At 60.1% G+C, this 27,250-nt stretch overlaps 1 protein-coding gene across 1 annotated transcript in view; it reads right to left on the minus strand.

Moving 5' to 3' along the window:
* HADHA (hydroxyacyl-CoA dehydrogenase trifunctional multienzyme complex subunit alpha) overlaps positions 1-27,250 on the minus strand; it is a 28,777-nt gene continuing 1,527 nt past the window's right edge. The window contains exons 2-20 of the mRNA XM_086461757.1: positions 24,087-24,128; positions 23,928-23,998; positions 21,684-21,817; positions 20,352-20,490; positions 19,104-19,223; positions 18,916-19,018; positions 15,361-15,483; positions 14,591-14,709; positions 13,712-13,768; positions 9,473-9,582; positions 9,066-9,200; positions 8,268-8,439; positions 7,473-7,559; positions 4,948-5,088; positions 3,682-3,750; positions 3,065-3,260; positions 2,109-2,223; positions 1,405-1,550; positions 1-279 (exon numbers count right to left, since the gene is read on the minus strand). Coding sequence (XP_086317883.1) covers positions 134-279; positions 1,405-1,550; positions 2,109-2,223; positions 3,065-3,260; positions 3,682-3,750; positions 4,948-5,088; positions 7,473-7,559; positions 8,268-8,439; positions 9,066-9,200; positions 9,473-9,582; positions 13,712-13,768; positions 14,591-14,709; positions 15,361-15,483; positions 18,916-19,018; positions 19,104-19,223; positions 20,352-20,490; positions 21,684-21,817; positions 23,928-23,998; positions 24,087-24,128 — 2,225 coding nt within the window. The 3' untranslated portion in view covers positions 1-133. The remainder of the gene's footprint in view (positions 280-1,404; positions 1,551-2,108; positions 2,224-3,064; positions 3,261-3,681; positions 3,751-4,947; positions 5,089-7,472; positions 7,560-8,267; positions 8,440-9,065; positions 9,201-9,472; positions 9,583-13,711; positions 13,769-14,590; positions 14,710-15,360; positions 15,484-18,915; positions 19,019-19,103; positions 19,224-20,351; positions 20,491-21,683; positions 21,818-23,927; positions 23,999-24,086; positions 24,129-27,250) is intronic.

The following is a 27,250-nucleotide window of genomic DNA, read 5'->3' on the forward strand; positions in this document are numbered from 1 at the left end:
CAACCTGCTGCCACCCTCCTGCCGCCCCTGGGCGCTTTGCAGATCAACCTAGAAAAGGGGGTGTCACCGGAGAGCGCCGGTGGCCCCGGCTCGAGCCGTCGGGGCGTCACGGGTGGGGGGTGTCGGGCCACGCTCACTGGTGGAACTTCTTGCTGGGGCTGTTGGCGTAGTCCAGCAGGAGCTGGCAGGGGGTGAACTGGCTGCCGTAGACGGCCTCGTACTTGCGCAGCTTGTCCACCAGCTGCTTGGCTCCGTATGAGTCCGCGTACCTGAAGGGACCTGCCGGGGACACGGGGGGACAGGGCTGTGCCGAGGAAGCGGCAGGCACCAGGGCGCTGGGAAAGGGGGAGAGCGCTGGGGGCGGCTGGTCCGTCCTGCTCCAAAAGAGACCCCCCCAGCTTCTCGGCAGGACCCTGCTCCCTGCCTGCGCCAAGCGGGGGCCAGGCTGGAGCACGGATCACGGGGACTGCTCCCCTTGCCGGAGCGTGCCGCGAGGCAGGAGAGCGCTGGGTGCTCGCGGGAAGCACCACCTCGTGCCCAAGAGCCCTCGGTTTCCTTCAGCTGTGACCCAAACCGCAGCTCGAGCCTCAGCCACTGCCCAGGCCACGGCCACGGCCACCCAGCCAGGCGACAGAGGGGTCCAGGCCAACTCTGCCCATGCTTTTGGCTAGTACAGTGGCCTGCAAAGCGCTGGGCGCCAGGGCTGAGGTTATCAGCTCAGCCTTCCCTGTGCCACGGGCAGAATGGGGGGTCCCTGGGCACCCTTCCTCAGCCCTGCAGGCCACGCAGGACCAGCTTTCCAGAGGCGCTGCAGGATGCCTGCCTGCCCGCCCAGGCAAGGGGCAGCGGCAGCGGCAGGAGAGGAGACACCAAAGCCTCGTTTCTCACCGAGTGCCACCCGGCTGCAGAAGAGCAAGCTGGGAATTCCATAAAAACTCGTAGGGACTTTGCGAGTCTCCCATCCCACCTAGCCCCCTCCGGCTATCGGGCACGGCAAGAGCTCTTCCTTGGAGGGTCTCATGGGGAGCACTGATGGGGCTGGGGTCAGCCCGGCTCTGCCTTCTTATTCAAACCTGAAGACGCAGCAAAGGGCCTGGTTAAGAGTCCCTCGGTCCTTGCCAGCCACAGCCCTGTGGAACAGCTGTCCCCGCGGAGGAACGCCGCAGGGTCCCAGCAGGAATGTCTCACAGCTGCTCTCGGGCTCGCCACCACCTCTCGTGGGGCGGGAATGCTGGAGCGACCTCTCTGGCTCAGGTTTTACGTGGGAAAAGGACACTCGGGCTCATCAGACTGCGGCTCAAGGCTGGCCTTAAGGGCTGGCTCTCCTCTGGTGGCTAGAGCCCACGAGGCAAGCCCACCGCGAAGCTCCTGAGCCACGGCGCGCAGCCAAGCCCAAACCCTTACCTCCCAGGCACGGCGGGAAGCCCAAGCCGAACACAGCACCGATATCCCCCTCCACGGGGTTGCTGAGGATCCCCTCCTGCAGGCACATGGCTGCCTCGTTCACAAACCTCGTCACCAAGCGCATCTGGATGTCCTCGTCCGTGCAGCTGCGGGGAAAGGGGCTGTGAGGGGTGCGCGGGCAGGGCGGCAGCTGGATGGGGGAGCAGGCGAAGGCAGCACAGCCCGGGGACAAAGCCAGGCCGGGGGCAGCGGGGAGGATGGTTTCGCTACCGAGACTGTCCCAATCTGCATGAGGATAAGGACTAAGTTCTGTGCCGTGCCCCGAAGCAGCCACGTAAGAACGGCAAAGGCTCAACCAGCCCACACGGGGACGGCCCTGGGGGGGGCCCCGGTCCCAGGCTGTACGACAGGTCTGACACCGACCCGCCAGCCCTGGCAAACCGCCCCCCCCGGGAAAGCTTTCTGCAAGGGGTCCCAAGCAAACACCGAGAAATTTGAGGACGCCCCGTTCCTGCGAGCACAGGCTCTCCGGAGCCAACAGGCTGACCCCTCCACGCCAGGCTGGGAACAGCCAAACGCCCTCTGGGGTGACTCCGTGTGTGGCAATGTCCCCCAGCGCGGCTGGGGGCAGCCCTCGGGCTGCTGCTCCAAGGCAGGAGCAGCCGGGGCGAGAGCCAGCCCACCCCACCGCACCGGCTACTTACACTTCAGGCCTGGCCGGCACTTTGAACCGCGCCAAGATCTCATCCATGCCGGAATTCACGTTCCTGTTCTTCACCCCCTCCTGGTAAATGTAAAAGCCTTTCCCTGCCTTGCGACCTGCCGGGGATAGAGACAGTCACACCCAGCCACGCATCCCCTCGGCTTCCCACCTTCGTGTGACCCCCGCTCCCGGTGGCACCAGCAGACCCTCCCAGCGCAGGCAGCGTCTCTGCACGTCAGAGCTGCCTCGCCAAGGGCGGAGGGAAGGGGGCCCACGGCCAGCTGGCTCCTGGGCAAGACCCTGCTGCCGCACCGGGCGCTAACGCCTTCGCTAGGTCCAGAGGACGGTCAAAGAACGCCACCGTTTCCACGGCTACAGCGGCAGAAAGACACGGTCCTCGGGAGCAAGGGACAGAGACGACAAGATCTCCTGAGCAACCCCCACTGCCAGGGGTCTGCTCAGCACAGCGAGGGCCGCTGGAGCAGTCCTGGCCCAAGAGCAGGCCCCATGGATGGACGCTGCTCCGTCCTGGTGCGCTCAGAGGTGACAGGGCCACCAGGGCGCAGCTTCTGCCATACGGGCAGAGATGTCCTTTCTCCTTGCACGGAGCTTCTGAAGCTCAGCTCAGGGTTTGTCTCACTTGGGCACATTTATTCCCAGCCACTTGCTTCCCCACGTCCCGGAGTGCTTGAAGGGGCCAGAGGTTCATGAGGTCTCGCCTGCTGCTTTTGCCCTGGGCAGCAGCTTTGCCTGCTGCTGCCGTTCCTGCAAGGGAAGGTCTGGCTGCAGCCAAAGCTCTACCCAGGGCCCAGCTGGGAGGGGCTCCCCACCCATCCCATCCCATCCCAGGGCTGTTCTCCAGCTGCCTACACCCGAGGCGGAAGAGGCTGACGGATGCCGGTACTTTTCCTCGAACCAGGGGGCCACACGCTCGATCGAAACAGCCTGGTGCCTCACCTAAGAAGCCTTTTTCCACCATGAGCTTGAACACCTCGATGCTGCCTCCTCCAAAGCGCTCGCCAAAGGCCTTGCCGAGGTCCTCGGCCACGTGCGTGGCCACATCCACGCCCACCTCGTCGATCAGCGTGGCAGCACCCACGGGAAAGCCGAAGGCCGTAGAGATGGCATCTATTTTCTTTGGCTCAACGCCCTCCTGCAGGATTGGAAGGGGAAGCAGTGGTATCTCTGGGGGAGGGTCCTGGGAAACCAGGGTGGGGGGCAGAAAGCCCTTGCTCATCTGGGGCCACAGAGCCGCTCCAAGGCCCTGTCAGCCGCTCGAATAGCCAGGAGGGGGGTAATCGTGCTGGCGCCTCTCCCGACCCTCCCCTGGTGCCGTGCGGGGAGGAAAGAGCCTCATCACTGCCCGTGCCGGGTCTCACCAGACCACAGCTCAGCCGAGAGTGTGCTGGGGACAACCACGGGGTGCTGGGGACAACCACGGGGTGCTGGGGACAACCACGGGGTGCTGGGGACCCACCTCCCTTCTCAGCCAGGGCCAGCCTGATCGGGGGCAAGGAGGAAGCAGAGTTTACGCAACTCTTGGGCAGATGCTCGGTAGCCACCGGGATACAGACCTGGAGGACTCGGACCACTTCTGCCAGCATCGGCCCCAGGCACCTGGTGGTGTAGAAGCCCGGCCCGTCCTAGGGAAGAGGAGCGCAGCGGGAAGGCGGTGAGCACGAACACGGCCCCTCTCGGCAGCACAAGAGCCAAAGCCCAGGCTGTGGTTCAGGGCAGACCCACCGAACTCCATGTCTAACGCCATGTCATCCACTGCTGGAATAGGGTTTTTTTCCTGTAGGGCTCAGCAGCGTTTGGAGACTTCCAAGAAGTTACTCCCTGGCAGGTGTTTTTACTTGAAATAGCGCCTGGAGGAACCCAGCAGGCTGCAGAAGCCCCCTTGCTTCCCCGAGCCCAACAGGCTGACGGGGGGAAAGGGTGTTCAGCGCAAGTGAACAGGCATAAACCAGTTGTTTCACCTCTGGTATTGCTCCCAAAGTCAGGAGGCAACAGAAGAGTGGCAAACCAAGCCCCTGGGAAGCCTCTGATGTGGGGATAAGGGTAGGAGAAGCAGCACTCTATCTCCGCTGCCCTTCCGAGGTGCCTAGAGCGCTTTTAGACCAGCCGGTTTTCCCAGCACCACAGGAGAGAGCTGCTCAGCACTGCTGGCAACCTCACGCACCAGCGAAAAGACCAACCTGGAAACACACTCGAACCGCCCCGAGCCTACCCCTGAGCCGCCCCGGCAGCTCCAGCAGCACGAGCAGCTCCGCCAGGAGGGCCGCGTGCTCCAGGGCAGCCGTCGGCCTGACAGACCCCTCAACGCCCACGGCTCTGCCGCCTCCTCCTAGAGACCACAGCAGCCTGTTCCTGGCTGCTGCCTCGCTGTGCTGCACCCAGCCTCCTCCCTCTGCTCGGTGTGGCTCTTCCCCCGCACCTCCATGGGTATTTCTTCCTTTTAAACCCAGAAAGAGGAGGGTCACTGCTTATTGACCGCCTGCCCTTGCAGCCTGCCAGGAGGAAGAGGTGGCGAGACGCCTGCCCGGACGCCGCTCCACCTCAGATGCCACTACAGACTTCAGCCGGCTGGAGGCTGCGTGGAGCAGGACTGCCTGGCTCGTGCTGGCCCATGGCAGTGTTCCTGCACCTTCTGGCCCTGCACGGCTGCTCCAAAGGACACCTGAGAGATCCCCTGCCTCCTCCCAACCTCCAGTTTCCCTTCTCAGAGCGAGTAGCTAACGCTAGAGTATTCACAGCCACGTTTTCAGCCCCCTCTCACGGCACGAGCCGGCCCTCCTATTCGCCCCCCCCAGCTCCCCCCTGGTGCAGCGCTCCCTCACCTTCACCACGATGACGACCTTGCCCTGTTTGAGGCCCACGGCGACGGCAGACGCAGCCGTGTCCTGGGACGTTTTGTCTGTGGTGATGATTTCCAGCAGCTGCATCCTGTCGACGGGGGAGAAGTAGTGCATCCCGATCACCTGGGCAGGAGGGAGAGCCCTGGGTTACGCGGGGCTGGGACAGACTTTGGCTCCCAGAGCGACCCGCCGGGCGAGCCAAGCGCCCAGCCGCGGAGGGGCTGCAGCACCCACCACCACGGCGCACCCTCCCTTCAGCCGCATCCCTCCCCGCCAGGCCTGCTCTCCAGCTCCCTGTCTCCCCCTGGTCCTCCCAAGGAGGGAGCACCTGCCCCGCAGCTCTCGCCTCAGTGAGGATTTGGGTATAACGCCTACAGGGCCGAGAGTGCTGCTCAGCTCTCCGTGCCTGCCAACAGTCTGGCAGCAAAACCCGCCTGGGAATCTCAGCCCAGCTCAGTCCTCAGGCAAAAGACAGGCACGGCGTGATCCGCAGGTCCCAGCTGAGCTGGCGGGGCAGCCACACACCGGGGCAGTGCTTCCCCTGGACACCGAGAGCGGGACAGCAGCCACAGAGACAGACGTGGAGCGGAGTCCCCGTGTTCTGCTTCAGAGTGTTTTGGTTTGGTGACGAAGTGAATCCAAGGACAAGGGCACGTTTCCAGGAACTAATGACAGAGGGAAGTGCCAGCCTTCCTCTGGGAGCAGCAGTGAAGTGGAGATTATTCGGCTGCGTGCCTCACTGTGACACCACCAGGTAATCAGCACGTCACCTCCATGCCTCCTGGAAGCTACGCTCGGCTCTAAGATCTGTACAAGTCAGAGGCACCGTGCAGGGGAGTTGCAGACTGCAAAACTAATTAAAGACACTAACTGGTTAACTGGTTTCCTATTAGTTTCTCCACAAAGAGCCATCACACAGGCAATTCATAAGGCAAGAGGAGGTCATTTGCAAGTCTGAACAAACAAGGCTCAGCGTGCACTTCAGTGCAACTCAGGTCCGGCAGCAAACCCCAAAGAGGCTCACAAAGGTCAGAGGGACCTCCTCCAGTTGGGACACGCGTTCTCACTCCAGGGACTTCAGAAAGGAGTACTTCCTTCAGCTGGAAGGGACCTGCAATGACCACCTAGTCCACCCTCGCAGATGTCCACAGAACCTCTTCAGGAAGACACGCAGCAGAGGCGTCGCACAGCCCTGGGCAGGCTTGAGACCCTCGTAGGAGTTCAGGGAACCAGCCAAGGGCACCTGTGGTTTTGCATTTGTGCAACACTTTCCATCTGGAGCTCCTGAGCTTCCCTCTCCTCCTCCCCAAGCTGCTAGTGCCTCCCCAGCCCCCTGCCTTAGAGAGGGAGATGGGATTAGCTCGCCGGGAACGGCTTGCTCCTCCCTGCCTTTCCTGCAGCCCCAGGCAGGCAAAGCAAATACGGGGAAAGTGTTTCCCCCGTTTTTATCCAGGCCAGCCTAGGCCAACGCTTAGTCCTCAGGAGGTGACTCCGCCTGGTCACGCCGATGCCTCAGGCCCCTTCAGGCACCGCGGTGACATGCCTGGTCTCCCGCTGCTGCTCCCTGCAGGGTGCGGGTCTCCCGTCGGGCCTGCGGCAGATCCGCCAGCCCCACGCCAGCAGCTGTCACAGGGACCCCTGGCCGGCGCAGAGGGCCACGAAAAACGGCACGCAGCCGCCTTCTCCCCACCCGTCCTCACCCCCCGAGGCGGTAACGCCGTCCCTCGGGGCGGGCGGCTCCGCATGAAGCAGTGCTGCTGCTCAGCGGGGCTCGCCTGGGCTCCGGGAGGAGCAGGCAGCTACTGTACACGCTGCCCAGGCTTCAAGCAAAGGGATGAAGAGGACCTCTGGGGTTGGACTAGATGATCTTTCGAGGTCCCTTCCAACCCCTAAAACTCTGTGGTTCTGTCAAACCTCTGCTGCAAGCTGCTGCGTTGCACTTGGTATCCCGCTCAGATGGATCATTTGGAGCCAGGGAGAAACCCCCATCAGCCCCTCAGGAGCTGACCCACGGCTGACCAAGGCTTCAGTTTCAGCACCTCCGAGTTCAGCTTCCAGCCACCGACTTTTCTCCCTTTTTTGCTCCTAGGTTACTGTCTTCTCCAAGAAGGAGAAAGCATTTTCCCATCATGGCAAGTCACTTCTATGTCCAATAAGTTTATCAATATAACTGAAGTCTTCCTGGCTGGAATTCTCTCACCTTGAGTCCTTCCACAGCTTCTCTGCCCCCCACCCTGTGTGCACTAGCGTCTCCTGAAGCACTCTCACCTCCCTCCTGCGCCTTGTCCCGCCAACATCACACTCGTTACCTTCACCCCCTTCCTACCCGGCCAAAGACCACAAGCTCTTTGTTCAAAGCCTGCTCCGGGGGCAGAGGATGAGCCATTTCACGTGGTGAGGAGGGAACAGAAGATCCCAGCACTCCCCTACGGCAAAGCCAGTCTGCCACTGACAGGCAGCTCGGCGCAGAGCAGGCTCCCGGCAGGCACGTGGCGCTGGGTACTCACCTTCTCTGGCCTCTTGCTAACAGCAGCGATCTGGCTGATGGGGAGGGCAGACGTGTTACTGGCGAAGATGCAGTGAGCAGGGATCACCTGTGGCACCGGGAGGGGAGATGGTGTGAATGCAGGGGCTCCAGAGTCAGACCCCGAGCCCCGAGAGAAGAGGGCCAGCCCCCGCTCACCCTGACAGACCAGGCAAACCCGGTGTTCTCTGGGGGAGCACGCGGCATTAGAAACGAGCCCTAAAGCAGCAGCCCAAGTCAGCCAGACCTGCCTTCCCCTGAACTCTCCCCCCCTGGGTCTGCAATAGCAGCCTCAGAGCCCCTGTGTCTCCGTCAGACCACTGCAACCACGTTAGACACTGCGGGGAGGGGCTTCGGCCAGGGGGGAAGCACAGCTCCTTGACCACGCCGCTACGTCCCCACGCGTGCTCCTGAACAGACAGACGCAGGGGCAGCAAGCTGGAGAGAAGGTCAAGGGCTGCAGGTGGTGGAGATGCCAAAAGACACTGCTGTCCTATCAGTGCGCTCAGGCAAAGCTTTTTGGAGCTGCTCCCAGGAGTCAGGGAATGTCAGATCTGCCCCGTTCAGCTACGAACTACCGACTCCTCACCCAGCAGGGAGCACCCCTAGGGGACAGGAAAGCTGCCCTTGACACTCACCCACATACTGGCCTAGATAACTTGCACCAAGCACCGAACTGCGGCACAAAGGAGATGACAAACACAGCGGCCCAGGACACCTGGAGTCTCCGCCACGCAGGGGCCACCTCTAGCACAAGCTGCTCAGAACCGATACTCACGGCCTCCACGTCCTTCAGCACTTTGTGCTTGATGTTAATGTCCTCAAACACAGCCTCGATCACCATGTCCGCCTTCTCAAAGCCCTTGTAGTCCAGCTGGCTTGTCAGGTTGCTGAGAATGGAGTCCCTCTCAAACGAGGTCAGGCTCTTCTTCTTCACCTTGCCGTCCAGCCTGGGGAAGGACAGCTCTGTCACAGCTCCTGGGCAGGCCAGCCCAGACTGCTAGGGGTGCACCACAAACACCCTCCTGGAGCTGGGACCCAAACCACCACCTCCATCCAGCAGGACTGTCACTCTGCGTGCTGGCCCCTCCTTCCATCTGGAAAAAGGAGAGCCATGCTCACACAACTCAGCTGGTGCCTTGGGCTGAAGGTCAGTCGCTGACACTCCTGACGACGGAGGGCTGAGCACTATTACTGCTGAGCCAGGAGGACAGGGGAGGGGAATGCAGCTCCTCAGCAGGCTCACCCAGTGCCTCCCCTGACACGGGCCTCTAGGCAGCCAGGATTACTCCCTTCCCCCTTAGCTCTATGAGCTACTGCTAAACCTAAAAGCTGAAGCAGTCACCTCTCAGGTCCTCTGCCTACCTAAGGGGCTAAGGCTGAATAAGCTGGGCCTGTTTCGTAGCAATAACCCAGCAGGCTTCATAGGGCAACCTTAAAAGAAAGCACTCCTGGGGCATCTGATGGCAGAGCGCTCCAGAGGGGCCAGGAGCTCCTGACTGCCTGAAAGCAGAGGAGGATTTTGACTAAAGGAAGCCCCAGCCCACCCCGAGCAAATCCCTTTTGGCTCACGCACCCCTTGAAGATCTGCTGCTGCCCTCTGTCCAAGCCTTGCTGGGCCGTGTCCTTCAGAATGGTCTTCAGTCCCTTATCCACCGAAACCTGGGCGATCCCAGCTCCCATGAGCCCCGCTCCCAGCACCGCCAGGGTCCTGCACAGAAAGGGACGGGGTGAGGCGGGGGCCACACAGTCAACACCAGGAACAGCTGAACCTCCCTTGCTGCCGCCAGACCCGCACAGACCCTGCCCACCCAGGCGCTGGTTTTGGTGCAGTCACACAAGGAGGTTCCACTTGCGGACAGAGGGTCAGCCTTCGGGAGGCTGGACACCTCCCTGCTCTGCTACGCTGCTGCTCAGGGCTCTGGGCCGCTCGGTCCCAAGGGGAGCCGAGGTCCTCCTCGGGCACCCCACGCTGGCACTTACTTCACCTCTCGCTGAGGGGTTCCGAACTTGTTCTTCTTGCAGCGCACCTGCCCGTGGTAAAGGCCGATGAGCGCCTTGGACTCCTTAGTCAGCGCAAGTTGGCCAAAGCTCTGGGAGAAAGGGAAGAGGGAAGCAGAGAGGTTGGCATTTAAGGGCTGCCTCGCTCCCAGCACGCACAGATCGAAAGCAGGGCAAGGGGAGAGCTCAGCCACCCACACGACTGCACGGAGGAGTAACCTGGAGAGAAAAGGAAGGTCCGACGGGGCTCACGTATCCACTGCTCAGAGGCACCTTCTGTGCCACGCACAGCTCACCTCGCACCACCGCCTCCCATGCTCTGCCCCGGGGAGACACCCCCCCCCCCCCCCCCCCCCCCCCGCCGTGCTGCGTCCAGCTCTGGAGCCCCCAGAACAAGAAGGACGTGGACCTGTTGGAGCGGGTCCAGAAGAGGCCAGAAAAGTGCTCATGGGGCTGGAGCAGCTCCCTGTGAGGACGGGCTGAAAGAGGTGGGGGTGTTCAGCCTGGAGAGGAGAAGGCTCCGGGGAGACCTTAGAGCAGCCCCCCAGCGCTGAAAGGGGCCTATAAGGCAGCAGGGGAAGAACTGTTCACAAGGGTTTGTAGTGATAGGACGAGGGGTGATGTTTTTAAGCTAGAAAAGGGTAGACCTAGGTTGGACGTCAGGAAAAAATTCTTTAATATGAGGGTGGTGGATCACTGGAACAGGCTGCCCAGAGAGGCAGGGGAAGCCCCATCCTTGGGGACATTCAAGGTCAGGCTTGGTGGGGCTCTGAGCAAGCTGACCTGGTTAGAGATGTCCCTGCTTGCTGTAGGGGGTCAGACTGGTTGACCTTTAGAGGTCCCTTCCAACCCAACACACTCTACGATTCTGGATGGGCTGCCAGAAAGCAGCAGGGAACTGCTTGTCCAACGTCCTTTCCCATAAGCAATATAATGTAAAGCATCTGAAGGAGCGTGGCCCTCTAACACCCGTGTCTGGAGGGGCACGGGTCCTGCCAGGCAGCAAGAGCAGCCACAGTATTTCAGCATCCATCTCCTTCCTTCCCACTCAATCACTCCCAGCTCATTTCCACCCTCCCAGCACAGCTTTGGGAGGAGCATTCCCTGGCAGTTCACTGGTGCGACCCGGCTGCCTCGGCCGGTCAGCAGCTGCGGGGTCCTACGAGATCCACGCAGGAGCCACTCCCGCTTCCCCCGTGGCAGGGCTGTATTTCACCGTGGCAGGGGACCCTTTCTCCCCCAGGTGCATCCTGCACTAGCTGGGGCCATTGCCCCGCTGGCTTCCAGGTGAAAGGGCCTTGCCTTCAGGCTTTGAGAAAAATCTTCAAACAGGCCAACGCTCACCCACAGCAGTAGCCCGATGCTATTTTCAGAGGCTCATAGCCAGGCCACAACATTTAAGGCCTGCGTAACCTCCCAGCGCTCAGCACGGGACAGGAAAGCGGTCAGGAAGGCAAAGGACAGCGTAAGGCGACAGAAAACGAACGCTGTCTGAGCCAAGTCAGCTCAGGAAAGCTGCCAATGCAACGCAGTTTAGAGCAGGCTGCATCTTCCTTCTCCGCTGCCCTGTGAGTTAGAGGCTCGTTAAAATATCAGAAGCACAAAGCCTGGAAGAGAATCTGCAAGTCTCCTACCCCAGGGGAAAGAGGGAGGCGTTAAAAAAGACACGACACTGACACTTATTGAATTCTTTAGAGGGTTCTGGGAAGGCCTCCATCCTGCTGCTGTTCTCAGGGAAAAAACATCCATTCTTTGCTGCGAGGAACAGAGTATCCCAAACCCTTTATCCAGCACCAGACCAAACGTGGGTGGAATGCGTAACCAGAACAGAAGGGGTGTACCCAGGAGGTCACTGCTAAGGTAGGAGGCAGACAGCCACGTCCCAGACCAGGACCTTGTCACCAGAAGAGAACAAAGGGAGCTGCCACGCACGGCGGGACGTGACGGACAGCAGCGCGAGAGGCTGGTGCAGGGTACAGACAGCCCCGCGGGGGGACGGGTGGATTTCACCGGGGGTTACGGGGTGGGGGCGTGGGAGATGCCCCAAACGCAGAGATCACCAGATGGGAGCGCTGAGGGTCTTCTGGGGAGTCAGGTCTTGTGGAGCCAGCAGCGCCCAGACAACCCCAGCAGCGACACCGTGCACAGGCAGAACTACCCCTTCGGTACCAGGAACAGCAAATCCGAGCGCAGACGTCGCAAAACGGGGGCCAGGGAGGAAAAACTGAGTAGGGGGAGGCTGTTAATTGAGGCAGAGGAAAGGAGGGACCAAGATGCCTGAGGACGACCAAGCACGGGAAACCAAAGACTGCGTGTGCCCGTGGAGTAACAGGGTCACGCGTGAGCCACGGGCCGTGAGCGCGCTCGCCTGCTCGAGGCCCGGCCCGGCCCGCCACAGCCCGTCCTGCCTCCACACCGAACTCACCCCTGTTTTCCTGAGGGCGTCACCAGCCAGGCTCGAGCAGGCCTGGATGGTGTTTGGGACAAGAGGCCACGGGCCAGCGGCTGGTCAGGCCGGGCCCTGCAGCCAACCGACAGCCGGACGAACACCTACAGGCAGCGGCTAAAGGGGGGTGTGGGCACGCGTGCCCCTCAGTTCTGAGCGGCCGACTGGGAGGACCAGCACGGATCACCGGCCGTGCCAGCCCGCGGTTTGGGTGGATGCGGGGGTGGCAGTGACGGCGCTGCCCGTGCCGCCAGCCCCGCGCGCGCTCCGGGTTTGTGAACGAACGCGCGCGTGTACCCATACCTCCGCACTGGGGCACCTCTCCTGCGCCTCCACCCCTGCTCAGCCTCACCGCTGGCCGGGCCTACGGCAAGCAGAGCACGAGGGGAACTCTGCTGGGCCTTAAAATGCAAGACCTGACTTCCCTTAACGGCTGTTACTGGTGCTGAGCTCAGCTGATGTGCTGGGGAACTCAAGAACTGAAGGGAAAGGAAGAATGAAATCGAGGCCAATTTCACAGAATCACAGAACCACCGAACAGCTGAGGTTGGAAGAGACCCGGGGAGATCGTCTTGTCCCACCCCATCACTCAAAGCATGGCCAACTAGAGCAGGCTGCTTTGGACTGTTCCCGGATGGGTTTTGAGTACCACCATGGAGGGAGACCCCACAGTCTCTCTGGGCAACCTGTTCCAGCATTCAATCACCTTCGCAGCAAAAAAAAGTTGGTTTTCATATTTCAGTGGAATTTCCCACTCCAGTTTGTGCCCGTTACCTCCCATTCTGCCACTGGATACCACTGAGAAGTGCGTAGCTACGCCGCCTTTGCTGCTTCCTACCCAGCGTTTACGCACATCGGTAGGATCCCCCCGAGCCTTCCCTTCTCCAGCCCCAGGTCTCCCGGCCTCTCCTCGTGTGCTGGGTGCTCCAGGCCTTCAATCACCCCTGTGGCCCTTCGCTGGACTCTCTCCAGTCGGCTGCCCGCCAGCCTGTGCTCCTGCACGGGGTTCTTCCTCCCCAGGGGCAGCACTTGGCACCTCCCTTTGCTGAACCTCATGAGGATCCTGCCTGCCCAGTCCTCCGCTCTCTTGAGGTCCCCCTGGAAGGCGAGCACTAGCCAGGACGCTGACTGAAGTGGCTACTAAATAGGGAAGTCTGACCAAGGGACAGGGAAGTCCTATTCTGGGTGAGCAACCACTACTGAAGAAAACCACCCAACCTTCAGGTGCACCCCAAATTATCAATGGGTGAAAGAGGACCAGTGCAGAGTACCTGGGGTGGGAAACAGGACGAACAGCAAAACAAGAGGAACGGAGAATCAACACCCTGAACAAAGATGGTTGTGAAAAAAGGGTGATGGAGTAAACAGAACACAAGTGAAAACCGAAGTGAATTCTTCAAAGAAATGATTTGTTTGCACCAAATTGCCTGGAAACACTGAGGAGGCCGACAGCACTGTGCCCACGCCTCGAGGTCACCTGTCCCGGGTGACAGCCACTAAAACCAGTGCTCAGACACACCGAGAAATCCCAGTCCTGTTACTGAGACCCGGACCAGTGAACTCTGTCTGGTTACCGCCCACTCAAGCGGTCAGACCGAGAGGAAGGAGGAGAGGCACCCGCTGCTCTCCCAGCGGCAGAGCCCTGACAGCCAGCCGCGCTGCCAGGAGGGGCAGGGGGCAAGGCACCACGGTCACAAATGTTATCCCCTGTGCGTGGATCAACGCAACCCCCCCGACCACACAATGTGCTGACACCGCCAGGGCGCTGACCTTACCTGGGACTCAGTGAGGTACCCGGCGTCCCGCCCCTGATCAAGCCCCGTCTTTACAACCTGGTCAAAGAACAACGGAGACGATGCTGTAAAGTCACGTCTGCCAACAGCCTCGCTCTAACGACATCACTCGGGTAGCTGCATCTCCCCTTTTCACAAGAGACCCCTCGCCGACACTCAAGGCGCAGCACTGCAGGCTCTCTGGCCCTGCCCGGGCTGTCCAAAGCAGAGATCTGAGAACCACCCTGTCCTTCTCGCACAGAACAGCCACGATCACGAGGAGTTTTCCATCGGGTTCATTTTTACACGAGCCTTGCAGCTCCAGGAATTGTTTTCAGTAGGACTGTGCTCCTGTAACGTCCCTGCTCTCGGAGGGGGGCATTCACGGGTTTTGGAGAAGGCTTGGCAACAACTTAAATAGCGAAAAGTCACTTTAAAGTAAGGATTCAACCACGGACAGTGTCTGTAAGTGTCACTCAGGGGACTAACTTAAAGCACTGTGTGGTTAGTGCTAGGAAAACAGCAATTTGTATTTTCCTGGCTTCAAACGGGCTGGCCCAACTCCTTAGAAACTGCGTGGGAAACCTGGAAAACTGCAGCTGAAAGCTTCATGGACAAAGCTTTCCAGCCGAGCCCTCCCTCTGCTGGGATTCTTGATCTACCCCTTACTGGTGCCACATAAACCAGTGACCCTGCTCCTGGGAGCTATTCTGAATTTCACCGTGCTCGCTCGACACACCACAGTAGCGAGGAGCTGGCCCTCCTCAGGGCTGACCTGCGAAGCTCAGGGCCCGCGGCTCGACTCAGAGGAAGGAACCGCCGTCCCTCTGTCGCCCTGTCAGCGCCCAGATCCACCTTCCCGGGCCGGGCAGCGGGGGTTACCTCAATGATCTTCAGCGGAGCAGGGTAGAGGCCTTTGGTTTGCTTCTGAACTTTGGTCTCCACCGTCTTGTAGACTTGCTGCCTGACGAAGGGGAGAGCCATGGCGTAGTCCGTCAGCTCTGCAAGACAGGGCGGGACACGGCTCAGCACAGCGCGACGGGCACAGCCAGCCTTTACGTGACCAACCTGACAGCTGAGGAGCAGAGACGGGAGCGCGGCATCGCTGCAGCAGACACACGCCCCCCCAACGCAGCCACAGGCAGCAGGGGCTGCTCAGGAGGGGTTCTACGGCCTCACTTAGGGCTCAAGTATCCCCCAAATGCGGCTGGTGACAGCCTGAGCTCTGGGGAGCAGCACTCGCCCGGAGACGCCACCACTTCTGGGCTCTGCTAGCTGCGTAAGGCTGCTGCTAAAGAGGGTGAGGGCAGAGCAGGCCCACGTGCCTCCTCCCGCTTGGTCTCACAAGCTTGGTACAGAACTGGCTGCTGAAACTTTGCAGACAGATGGTCCTCCGGGGGTAGCTGCTGCTCCCTCCCCGAGGCCTGGCTCCCTTTGGGATGCGCCACGGGCAGCTCTGGCAGTGCCACTTTACCATCAGATCTGCAGAGCACGGTCTTCTCTACCGACCCGCCTGGCTCAAGAGACGGTTACAGCACGAAGGGAGTTTGAAAACGGAATTAAGCAGCAGCACGAGCACATCCCCGAGACGCAGAGCCGGGCTGTACTCAGCGCAGTCCCTTGGGACGGGGCTGTGACACCCACAGACTTACTCTGGATCAGCCCTTTGGACCTTTTGGCAGACACGGTCCTGTTCGCCAGCCCCCTGGCAAAGCCGATCGCTACCTCCTCCAAGTACTCCACCGTCCGTGCCTCCGGCGCCTTCACACCCGGCCCTGCGGACAAAGAGGAGTCGTGAGGAAACGCAGCAAGAGCTGTGGCTGGTGGGTGACGCTGCAGAGGAGCGAGGATGAGACAGCAGCGGGGTGTTCCCTGGAACTGCCACCGCTATCCCCCCGCCCGTTTGCCTTCTCTTCGTTGCACACCGTGACGGAAAGGCGCAGCAGCACCTACACGAAGGCCCCCCGGCATTTAATATCCACGGCACAGCAACGCCAGCTCCCAGGGGCAGCAGACAGCAGCAGGCCACTTACACAGCAACACTGCTTTCACAGGAACAGCTTTGGCTGGGAGGGGACACGGGAGGGCACCCGCTCTGACCCCCTGCTCAAAGTTAAACCCACGTCCGGAACTAGAGCAGGGCGCTCAGGGCCACGCTCTGCCCGTCGCTGAACAGCGCCGAGGACGGAGCTCCCGTCACCCCCCTGGATCTCTGTTTCATCTTGTGGCAAGTTGTGCCCTTTATTCCTCAACCTTTTCCTTTGCATAACCACCCCTGTACCTCAACACGCCTGCAGCCTTCTGCCTGCCCGCCCTCCTGGTGCGCCTCTCCCTCCCGATGCCGCACAGCAAGTCCGCACAGCTACGCTGCGCCAATGCTGCTGCCATGAAACACACAGGCAACAGCTACAAAGCACCGTGTCCCCGAAAACAGCCTGTGCTGGAGCTGGCGTCCCTGAAAATGACCTGTGCTGGAGCTGACATCCCCAAAAATGGCCTGTACTGGAGCTGATGTCCCCGAAAATGACCTGTACTGGAGCTGATGTCCCCAAAAATGACGTGTACTGGAGCTGATGTCCCCAAAAATGACGTGTACTGGAGCTGATGTCCCCGAAAATGACCTGTACTGGAGCTGATGTCCAGTGAAACCTCAGCCTTTGGTCTCAGGCACAGACATCTCTCACTTGCTTTAGCGACTGCAACACGCAGGACCACTAGCCAGCCTCGCGGCCCATCTGTGCTAACGTAAGGCTGTCCCACAAACAAGGAAGCAAGCCACCACAAGACGAGTTTTAGCCATCTCTGAGGGTGGGCTGCCCAACGTCCAGGCACAGGACTCGTCGGTACAGGCGGACGGAGCACAGGGCTGAGCCAAGTTGCTGGAGGCAAATGCAGCGAGTTGTTAACGAAAGAGCAAGGCCCAGCGATTCTGCCCAGGGCCACCAGCTGAACCCATGGCCTTGGGCTCCCTCTGAACAACAGCACAAACCTGCTGAGGCTACAACTCCGGCTCCTTACAGCTGGGCAACCCCACTAACTTCGCTATAACCTGCTCTGACTGCACGTAGCTGCTGCACAGAGTCCTCAGAGCTAAGGCAGCACCGCAGCAGACACCTACTCCCAGTTAAAGGACAACAGCAAAGCAGAAAGCCCTTCCTCTTCCACCTCCCACTACTCTCCCCCTCCCCCAAGAGCCAAGGGCTTCAACAGCAAGGTTTCACCTCTCTGCATAAGAACTTGAGAGCGTATGCTCAGCCCACCCCTGCCACTGCTGCCTGCTGGAGGGTCTCTTGGCAAGAAGCAAGCAGAATCGTTTTGGTCAGAAAAGACCTTTAAGATCATCAAGTCCAGCCGTTAACCTCATAAAGAAGCACGTCTGTTTTGACCAGACCATGCAGAGTCACTGTTAGGAAGTCTCACTCACGCCCTGGCAGCACGTCAGAGCCAGTCTAGGGGAGAACAGTCCAACCAAAACAATGTATTTCATCGGACAGGCAGCACAGAAACCTTAACCCAGAGCTACTGCATAATCTACTCTTCAGCAATGCCCAGGGGACTTTGGGGAATTTATTGGAAGTTTGAGAGCATTTGGGATTTCCGAGCTCGAACCGTATCAGCTTCCAAATTCTCTTCCCCCCACTCCAAGACAGCATGTCCGAGACCTTCAGCTTTAGTGACCTGAAGTGCACCAGATTCCGCCTTCCCACTACCCTGGGCGTTCAACGCCAACAAGCGCTGGACTCGGATCCTACAGCTGGAGGAAAGAGCTGTTGGTCAGTCTGAGCTGCCAGACCCACTCAGGCAAGGCCATCGAACCGCGCCTGTGGGTTCACTCTCCCGGCGTTACTGCTCACCGTCTGGTAGTGCCCTCACCGGGAGCACCGAGCTGCCGACTCGCAGCTGCTCTCACAGAATCGGCACATGCCAGAATTCGGTCTGGGCCCAGCAGTAATGCATCGAGAGAACCCTGCAGAGCTCCCTAGTGAAGGGGAACTGATTGCGCCCCTGAAATCGCCTCCTGACTAACGCTGTCTCTCTCCTTCAAAGCTTTCTGTAATCGGTTAAAGCATCACCCCAGTTAAAGCTGCTTTCCCCCAGAGACAGAGAATACCCAGCAGAAAGCCTTCTGGCACCGGCTGCTGTTGCAATAAACAGGGAATGCCCCCGGCGTTTGCCTGTCATTTGGCTTTGTGCGTTCCTCCTACCTGCTTGTCTGGTTTCAGCTAGGATCCCCAACAGCTCTTCAGAAAGTTCAGGTTTCCTTTAAGCAAGCCAGCGTGATCATGGCTATAAAAAGCCACATTCGCTGGCTCTTAAAAACCAGCTCATGTTTAGGAAAGCACACGGTGGTGAAGTGGATTCTGTCAATTTTAACTCGAGCCTGGGTACCACTGGTGCGTTCTATCGGCGAGAACACAGCTCAGGATCCCTCCTCCAGCTGGACGCTGGCGTGTGGGACACAACAGCCACAAGGGCTTCCCTGGCATTTCTCAGGGCAGGCAGCAGCGCCTTCTGGTTTTAGCCCCTTCAGCTTCAGGAGCTGAGGCCCACCTGGGTGCTCGGGCCATGCTCTGCCTGGGGAAGCCAAGCTGGAGCAGGGATTTCCCTTCCAACTCCTGCCTGCAGCCGCTCAGACCTTTCAGAGGAGGCTGTGGAGGGTCTGCCCCTCCCTTTAGCCACCTTCCAAGACAGCCCCCCTAGTGAAGGAACAGCAGAGGCAAGAAATCATTCACCAGCCCACTCAGCGCTTGGAAGCCTGCAGTTTGCAGGGGATTTCTCCATCCCACTGAAAGTCGGCTGCAACTCAGAACACCTACGCCACGGGGGCTGCCTGCTTCTCCACATTTTGTCACAGAGATAAACACCTGCAGGCTGCAGAAACGTAGACCAAGGTCATCTATTCCCCTTTTCAGTCCCTCTGACACGACAAAGGAGGAATGGAGGTGCTCATCCGTACACCAGAGCGCCAGCAGGCCTGCCCTCCGTGCTAACCTTTCCCTCTCCGCTCAGCTTCAGCGGGAGCCTGGCGGGTCAAGGCCCCTGTGGACCTGCCCCCCACGGTGGGGAGGGAGGCGGCACTGCAGAGCGGGGTGAGCACTTTGCAGGCCGCAGGCTTTGCCCCCACCGGGCTGCTGGCTGCACCGGGGGCTTCTCCACCTACAGCAGTAAGGTGGAGGGACAAGAAACTCAGAGGCATCGTGTCTGACCTAGTGGGTCCACCAGCTGGTCAACCAGACCCATCTTCTTCGCTTTGTCAGCACGGATGTTCCTTCCCGTCAGCATCATATCGAAGGCAGCAGGAAGGCCCACCTGGAAGGGCAGAAAGGGGATTTCAGAGTGGGAGCAGGCCGTGCAGCAGAAGGGGCTATCGAGTCAGGTTCTTCCTCTTACTTACCATCTTTGGCAGCCTCTGAGTACCCCCCGCCCCTGGCAGGAGACCCAGTAACACTTCAGGTGTTCCCAAGACTGTTTTCCTGTCCTTCGTTGCTATTCTGTAGTGGCAGGCAATGGCAACCTTAAAAAAGGAAGAGAAAACGAAAGGTTTCCCTGTGAGAGACCGCAGAAGGACCGGGCATCCATCACAAAGGTCTCCACCCTTCGCCTCAGCTTTCCTCCCAGTGCGTCCCCAGCTCCCCAGTTCAGCTGCCCACACTCCCTCTGTGCTCACTGATGGCTTCTTCCAGCCAGCGAAGCGCAGGCAGCTGACAGCAAGCGGCTGTGGCACGCACGAACAGCCAAGCTACTTTAAAATCTCACCTGACCACCACGGGCTAAATTTGTTCACCGCACCGAGAACATGGTCTCAGCGCAGTGCCCAGGGAGGCTGGGGAGTGTCCTGGACGCCGTCCTGTGCCACCTCCTGTAGTGACCCTGCCTTAGCGGGGGGTTGGACCAGGGGATCCCCAAAGGTCCCTTCCGACCCCCGCCGTTCTGTGATTTACAGATCAGCCACAGCTCTTGGTTCATCACTGGACCACCAAGATCTGCCACCGGCGCTTGTAAAAAGCTGTGACTGCTTGAGCAATCAGTGCGCAACCGAGGAGACTCTGTTCCCCTAAGGTCACTCTGTCCCAGTAACAGCTTTGCTCCAGGAATTACCGGAGTCTTTCAGCTTACAAAATCCTAGCTGGAGATTAGGAAGCAACCACTGCACCCGGCCGAAGTGGCAGGCGACGGAGCAGAGCGTGCAGGCCAGGGCGCAGCCTGGCCAGGTCCCCCACGCTCACCCCTCTCACAACCACCTCTAAAAGAACAAAGTCACTGGGATACGAGAGACTCAGTTCATGCAAAAAGTAGCGATTTCCAGCCTGGGCTCTGCCAGCAGCATTTATCCAGATCCAATGCCTGCCGGAAACAGCCAGATTTCCCTGGGACGCTCTAATCTAAACATTAGCCTGGCCCACACGGACTCGTGCTTGACGAGCTCCCTTTCAACAGAAGCAGGAGAATGAGCGTGGCAGAGCCCTGAAGCACAACCGAGCCACTAACTTGCCACAAACTCATTTGAATGGATGTCACGAACCCCCGTCAGGTCTCCAATCCTTCTCACAGACAGCAGCCCTGCAGGCACTGTCTGGGAAGCTGAGAGACCCGGCACTACCAGCTCCCAATCCTGCTCGTCAGAGCCGGAATTGTTGGATACCTCCAGTCCTCCTCCCAGGCAGGAGCCACTGATGGCAGCAACGATGGGCTTTGGAGACTGCTCTATTTTTTCTAGCATCTTCTGTCCTTCCTGAGAGAGCTGAGTCACTTCCTGAGAAGTCTTGCAGGCGTCAATCATGCTGCAGTGAGGCAGAAAGGCTGATCAGAATCGGAAAAGCACGGAGAAAACAGCAGTCAAACGAGAGCGCTTCAACGAGCCTGTGCCTCTTTTTCCCACAAAGCTCCAGCGCCCGGCAGACAGGCAAGAGCCATTTACGCCCCCCCCCCATCTCAGATGAGCAGACAACGCTGGGCGACTACAAATTCAGCGGGTTCAGCCCCTGCCTGCTGACACCGGGCTGCGCCTGCAGGCCCTGAATGGGTTTCCTTGTGTCAGAGCTCTGAAAGCCTCTGGGGGAGAGGAGGAAGGGCCACGGGAAGCCTCAAAGCACTTGCCAGGAAGGGTGGAGGGGAGAGCCCGGGATCCCTCTGTAGAGGAGCAGATGGCCGGTGCCCTGACGTTGCGCTCCGCCAGCTCGAGCCTCCCTGGGCCGGTTACCCAGCATCTGCCAGGAGGCTCATGGCGTGGAGAGCGGCAGGCAGCTCTGAAACACGGCCTGGCCCTTCGCTCCCCTCACCGGCTCTAGCTCCTGCCTCCTCCCCACCGCGACACACATCACATCTCTGCCCCTGCACCAGGCCAGCCAGAACGGCGAGGAGGTTTCGAAGGGCCTATTTGTAAGCGACCTTCTTTCCTCAGAGCCTTGTGGCTTTCCGTGTCTTCAGACAACCACTCTGTCCCGCCCAATGTCAGGACTAGGAGCCAACGGCACCCCGGGTCCCAGGGAGAGCCCCCGCCACGGCTCGTCCCACCCCCTGCAGGAGCTACCCATGCCGAATCGCCCGGGAGGCCGCTCGGATGCTCCCGGTGGCACAGAGCCAAACCCTGCCTAACCGAGGGGCCAGGCTGGCGGGCTGCCGGGCACGCCAGCCCAGCTCGGATGAGGTCCTGCATGTCAATGATCCGCTCCTGTTGTGTCCCAGCCCAAGGGACAATGCTCACCCCGCAGCTGGGACGGGTTTCCCTGGCTGCCCCCCCGGCACGCAGGAAGGGGGGACCAAGCGTTGCCGCCCAAGGGGGTTTAACGACGGGCCACGCTCCTCCTCACCACGGCCCCAGCCGCCCCGCAGCACGGCAGGCGTCCTGCGCCGGGGATTTCCCTGCCTCACCCCGGGGGGACGTCAGTGACAAAGCCCTCGGACTTCAGCACCCACCAGACCCCTGGCCCTGGACGTGGGACTCCGGAGGAAGCTCTGTCACCCCGGTACTCACTCGATATCGGCTCCAGCAATGAAAGAGCCTGGCTTTGACGAGATGAGGACGGCGCTCTTGACAGCTTCGTTGGCCCAGATCTCATTCATTACATCCGTGAACTCGGCGCTGAATTGCCTGGATAGAGTGTTCACCTGGAAGCAGCGAATAAGGACTGTCAATAGGGAGCCCAGGAGACAGCGGCGTGTGACCTCCCAGTACGGGACTCCGTCACCCCAGCATCAGAAAACCCGCACGGACGACAGGCTGACACCAGGAAGCCAAAGCCCAACGGTCGGTCGGAACGGATTTGCCAAGGCAGGAGGAGCAGCAGCCGCACAGCTTTTCAAGACCTGCCTTCCGGAAAACCAAACCAAACGACTAGACCATGCAGGAATTCACCCAAGAGCCAGACCGTTGCTTGGCACAACTATAACGCTTCTGGGGCGCCCAAACTGAGCCCAGATGTGCTGTGAAAGCTAGTTCATCCTGTGTCACGATACGGAAAAAACCCTCCAAGATGAAATCCTGCAGCAGGTCATCAAGCAACCTGTTATTAAGGAGTTCCTCCTCAACCTCACCAACAGTGGGTTTGTGACCTCAAACACAGATTTTATGAGCTTCTCAGCTGTTTTTTTTTTCCCCTCTAATAGACACTCTCCTTAACCATCCTGAATCCAAGAACTTACTATGATTTAGCGGTATCTTGTGTGATTTAGTGGTATCTTGTGTCAGTGACAGAGACCAGTTAGCTCAGTACAGACAAAGTATTTCCACGAGGCATTTTCAGGTGTCTCATTAAATGCCCAAATGCTCCTTTTCCTGTTTCTACTTTGCTCACAACTTTGAAAGGCTGCAGGTTAGGAAAGTTCCCACAACCATAGAACCATTCAGGTTGGAAAAGACCTCTGAGATCATGGAGCCCACCCATCAACCCCACTCTACCCAGTACACCCCTAAACCCCATCTCCAAGCACCACATCTAAACAACCTTCACACACACTAAGGGACGGCGACTCAACCCCCTCCCTGGCAGCCTGTTCCGATGCCTGACAGCCCTTTCAGGGAAAAAATTCTTCCTAATGTCCAGCCTGAACCCATCCTGGTGCAGCTCGAGGCCGTTCCCTCTTGTTCTGTCATGGATTACCCGTGAGAAGACACCAGCACCCACCTCTCTACAACCTCCTCTCAGGCAGCTGTAGAGAGCACCAAGGTCTCCCCTCAGCCTCCTTTGCTTAAGGCTAAACAGCCCCAGCTCCCTCAGCCGCTCTTCACTTATCCTCCAGGCCTTTCACCAGCTTCATTGCCCTTCTCTGCACTCTCTCCAGCACCTCAAGGTCTTTCCTGTATGGAGGGACCCAAAACTGCCCATAGCATTCGAGGGGCGGCCTCACCAGTGCCGAGCCCAGGGGCACGATCCCCTCCCTGCTCCTGCTGGCCACCCCATGGCTGACACAGGCCAGGAGGCTGTTGGCCTTCTTGCCCACCTGGGCACACTGCCGGCTCATTTTCAGCTGCTTGTCAACCAGCTCCTTTCCCGCCAGGCAGCTTTCCAGCTGCTCCTCCCCAGCCTGCAGCGCTGGTGTGACCCAAGGGCAGGACCCGGCACTTGGCCTGGTTGAACCTCACGGCATTGGCCTCGGCCCATCGCTCCAGCCCATCCAGGTCCCTCTGCAGAGCCTCCCTGCCCTCCAGCAGATCAACACTCCCACCCAACCTGGTGTCACCTGCAAACTCCCTGAGGAGATCACTGACAAACACGTTAAAGAGAAGCGGCCCCAGCACCGACCCCTGCAGAACACCCCTGGTGGCCAGCTGCCGACCCCGCTGATCACCGCCCCCTGGGCCCGGCCGTCCAGCCAGGGCTGCGCCCAGCGGAGCGTGGGCTCGTCCAAGCCGGGAGCAGCCAGGCTCTTCACCAGAACGCCGTGGGAAACAGTGTCAAAGGCTTCACGGAGGTCGAGGTAAACACTGCCCACAGCCCTTCCCTCCCATCAGGCAGGTCAGCTGGTCAGAGGTCAGGTTCGTCAAGCAGGACCTGCCTCTCGTAAACGCACGCTGACCGGGCCTGCTCGCCACATTGCTCTGGGATGGCCCTTGAGATGATCTGCTCCACGGCCTTCCCTGGCACGGAGGTCAGACTGACAGGCCTGGAGTTTCCCAGGGAACTTAAAGGTCTTAAATCAGAGTTTTCTACGCCCTCTCCGTACGACTGCTATCCCTGCCGCTGCCGCGCCCCTCAACCACAGCCAGCTAAAACCCTACCTTGGAATTTGGCGAGTTGAAGCGCACAACAGCGACGTCTCCCTTGATGTCGTAGCTAACGTGGGTTCTGGCTGGAAACAAACAGAAACGTGCCATCAGCTTACGCCCAGCGGGTTCTAGGGAAGGAAATGAACCCGCACGGAAAAGCTTTACACTTACTCTGAAGAGCGGTGGAGGTGGAGATGTCACGGCACGCATAACCTGAGGAAAAGACGTTGCAGATGTTAAAGGAATCCCCAGCAGTCTCGGCTTAGCTCTCCACAAATGCATCCTCCCGCCTCCCCTCATCTGCTGAGCACAGCGCTCCGGAAAATCCCGAGTACGAGCCGGTTCCTTCGCTTGCGGCTTGACCTGTGCTGCCACCAGAGTTCAGCCGATGCCGCGCTGCCGAGGTGACCTTCACACCGCGGCTTCCAACGCCAGCACCGCCAAGCTGGCAGCAAAACAAACCCCAAAGCCTCCTGCCCAAAGCGCTGACAAGAGAGGGAGCAGGTGACACCGGGGGGTCGCCCTCAGCGCGCGCAGTCCGACGCTCCTCCACGTGCTAAACCAGAGACCGCGCTGCCCTTCGGAGAGTGTCCAGCCCGGGAGGGAACCGCTCGGCAGAGCAAACCCACTGCCCTGGGCTCTCTCTGCAAAAAACACACCCTTGTGCCGCTGAGGGGTGCCACCCCGGGCATCCCTTCGCAGCCCTCGGGCCGTACGCCTGGCCTGCCACGGGAGGAGCGCGCCAAGTATTCATTCTCGCCTCCATCTGTCCGCAAAACACTGGACCCACCTCTGCTAACGACACGAGGAAGCCCCCAGACAAACTCAGAACTCAGCCCACGGGACGACCCAGTTCTGCCCACACACGAAATGCCACTTTTCCGACTCACCAACCCCCGATCTCCTTCTCCTGCTCAGAAATCCCATTCGGCCTGACGGTCTCTCAGCACATGAATGAATTTCACTTCCATTCAGGCTTGACCTTGGCCGAGAGGACCCTCTAACACAGACCTAGGCTGAATCCCGCCTGGAATGTGGCAAGCACGTTCCTTCCCAAGCACCATGTGCACCTCCACCGGCTGGGACGGCCGCGGCGCCGGGGGAGGTCGATGCTCAACGCCGGTAAAACGCGCCGGGCTGAGCCATTCCCACCACCGGCAGCCAGGAGGCAGAGAAGCCGCCGAAACCCTCAGCCCGCAGCTCACCCCCTCCCCACAGCCCCGTGACCCGGGCTCAGGGCCGGGGCTCGTCGCCCTTTGGCCCTCTCCCCACCTCGCCTCCGGCGCTGGCAGCAGGGACCGACCTTTGCGCTCCCTTCCCCGAGCCCGGGGCGACGCTGCGGGGATGGAAACTCGGCGTCAGGCCGTCCCGGCAGAGGGGGCCGGGTGTCCGCGCGCCCGCCACGTGCCCACGAGGCCATCTGATGAGCCAAGTGAACTGCTCTCTGCTCCGAGGCTGCTCTGAGGTATTTTTTTGACCAGGACAACACCCAGGTTGCGGCCGCTGTCGCCAGCCTTCATCTCCCGCAACATTTTCGCCCGCTCAGGCCAGGTACTCCTGAAAAATCAAGCACCAGCGCTCGCTTCCCACAAAACCCAGCTCCTTCTGGGCTGGCAGGCGCTCCTCGGCGGAGCGGGATGGGCTTTTAGCGGCGGGATTTCAACCCAACGAGAGCCACACAGCCCCGCTACTCTAAGGCGGCCAGGCCTGAATCCCTGCCCTTCAGCCCCCTCTGGCTGCACGGCGCTAGGCACGGCAGGGAGGAGAATCCGGCCCAACACAGCTCAGCTGCGAGGCAAGGGACCAAGGGACGGCGTTTTCCTCCCTGCTCAGGCCGGGCTGGGGGGAGGCAGGCAGCACGCCGCTCCCCGACACTCCCGACAGCAAAGCACTGTGTAGAAAAAACCGCATCCCGTGCAAGACACACGATCTCAATTACAAATTCAAAGTGAACGGATTAATGAACTTTTTTCTCTTCCCGCGGTCTCACGTGCTTTCCTCTCTCACGCCAGCTCCCAAACAGACGCTGCCAGGAAACCTTACACCCTGGATTCCACCCTGCCTTTCAGTTCCAGCAAAACAGAAGATACGGAGCAGGGAAAAAAAAATAAAATCAAGGGCACAACTGAACAAATCTCACCTCATTTTACTGTGAACCCTCGTGGGAAAGATACGGTCGTTAGAGTAACAGCTGCTTAGTATCTGAGCAAGGCTGCTCTAGCCTGACAGGGCTGCATTTCAAAGCCCAGAACACTTGTGGGAAAACACGTCTAAAACCAAAAGCACGTTCACTTGGTCGCAGTCACTGCACATCTGCTTTAGGCATCAATTCATTCGGCAGGACCGCAGCAACGTGCCAAGATCGGCGCCAGAAAAATCCTCCCCCAAGCTGCTGAAGGCAGCAGCAGGCCAGGGGCACGCTCCCGCCGTGTCACCGACATTCACTGCAGAACCAAAGGCCCCGAGTGTCGATTCCACTTTCACTGTTTCACCCTCTCCAATTAAAAGACCGTCTAGAGACGGGGACACCATCACTGCGGGGCTCTCAGCGCTTGGGTGCAGCAGAGAACAAAAACACCCCCCTCACACAGCCCAGCCAGGACTCGCTGCTTCCCACTTTCTCTTTCCTCGGCTCCTTCCCCGTCCAGCGCTTCTCCCTTCCCGCCCTGCCACTCACCCGGCCGCGACACACCGCTTGTCTTGGGAGCAGCATCCATGGGCGGTTCTGGGGGAAAAGCCTTCCTGCAGCCCCGGAGCGAGCCGAGCAGCAGCAGAGAGAGCGAGCCGAAGCTCAGGACGCCCGCCCACGCTCCCAGCCCGCACCCGAAAGCGCTGAGATGGGAAACTCCCGACAACCTGAGCTCCCCTGTCCCCCCCGGGAACAACCTGAGCTCCCCTGTCCCCCCCGGGAACCCGCCGGCCCCCGGCATGCGGCCCAGCAGGTCGGGCCAGCCCCCGCGCTCCCTCCAGCTTCACCCACGCTTTGGCAGGGCAGGGTGATGCTGTTAACGCCAGCAGCCGCTCCGGGACCGTTTGGGATAAAGACTTTTGCTCGTTGTGACCAGTCCCACCACTGGCAGCCCGAGCGCTCGCTGGAGTCCCCGCAGCTCCCTGCTCCCGCCGCGGCCGCCGCCCGCACAGGCTCGCCCCGGCGCGGCGCTGAGGCCGGCAGCAGGTTCCAGCGAAACGCCGCCGGGCTGCGGTGGGGCGTCGGGAACAGAGCCCGAGGCCATTCGAAGTGCAGAGTCAGCGCCCAACGCCTCTCCTCTGGAGCGCTGCGTGCAGCTCTGGGGCCCCCAGTTCAAGAGGGACAGGGAGCTACTGGAGAGAGGCCA

Source organism: Leptosomus discolor, chromosome 2 (genome assembly GCF_034619465.1).
Source record: "Leptosomus discolor isolate bLepDis1 chromosome 2, bLepDis1.hap2, whole genome shotgun sequence".
In the NCBI taxonomy this organism is placed as follows: Eukaryota; Metazoa; Chordata; class Aves; order Leptosomiformes; family Leptosomidae; genus Leptosomus; species Leptosomus discolor.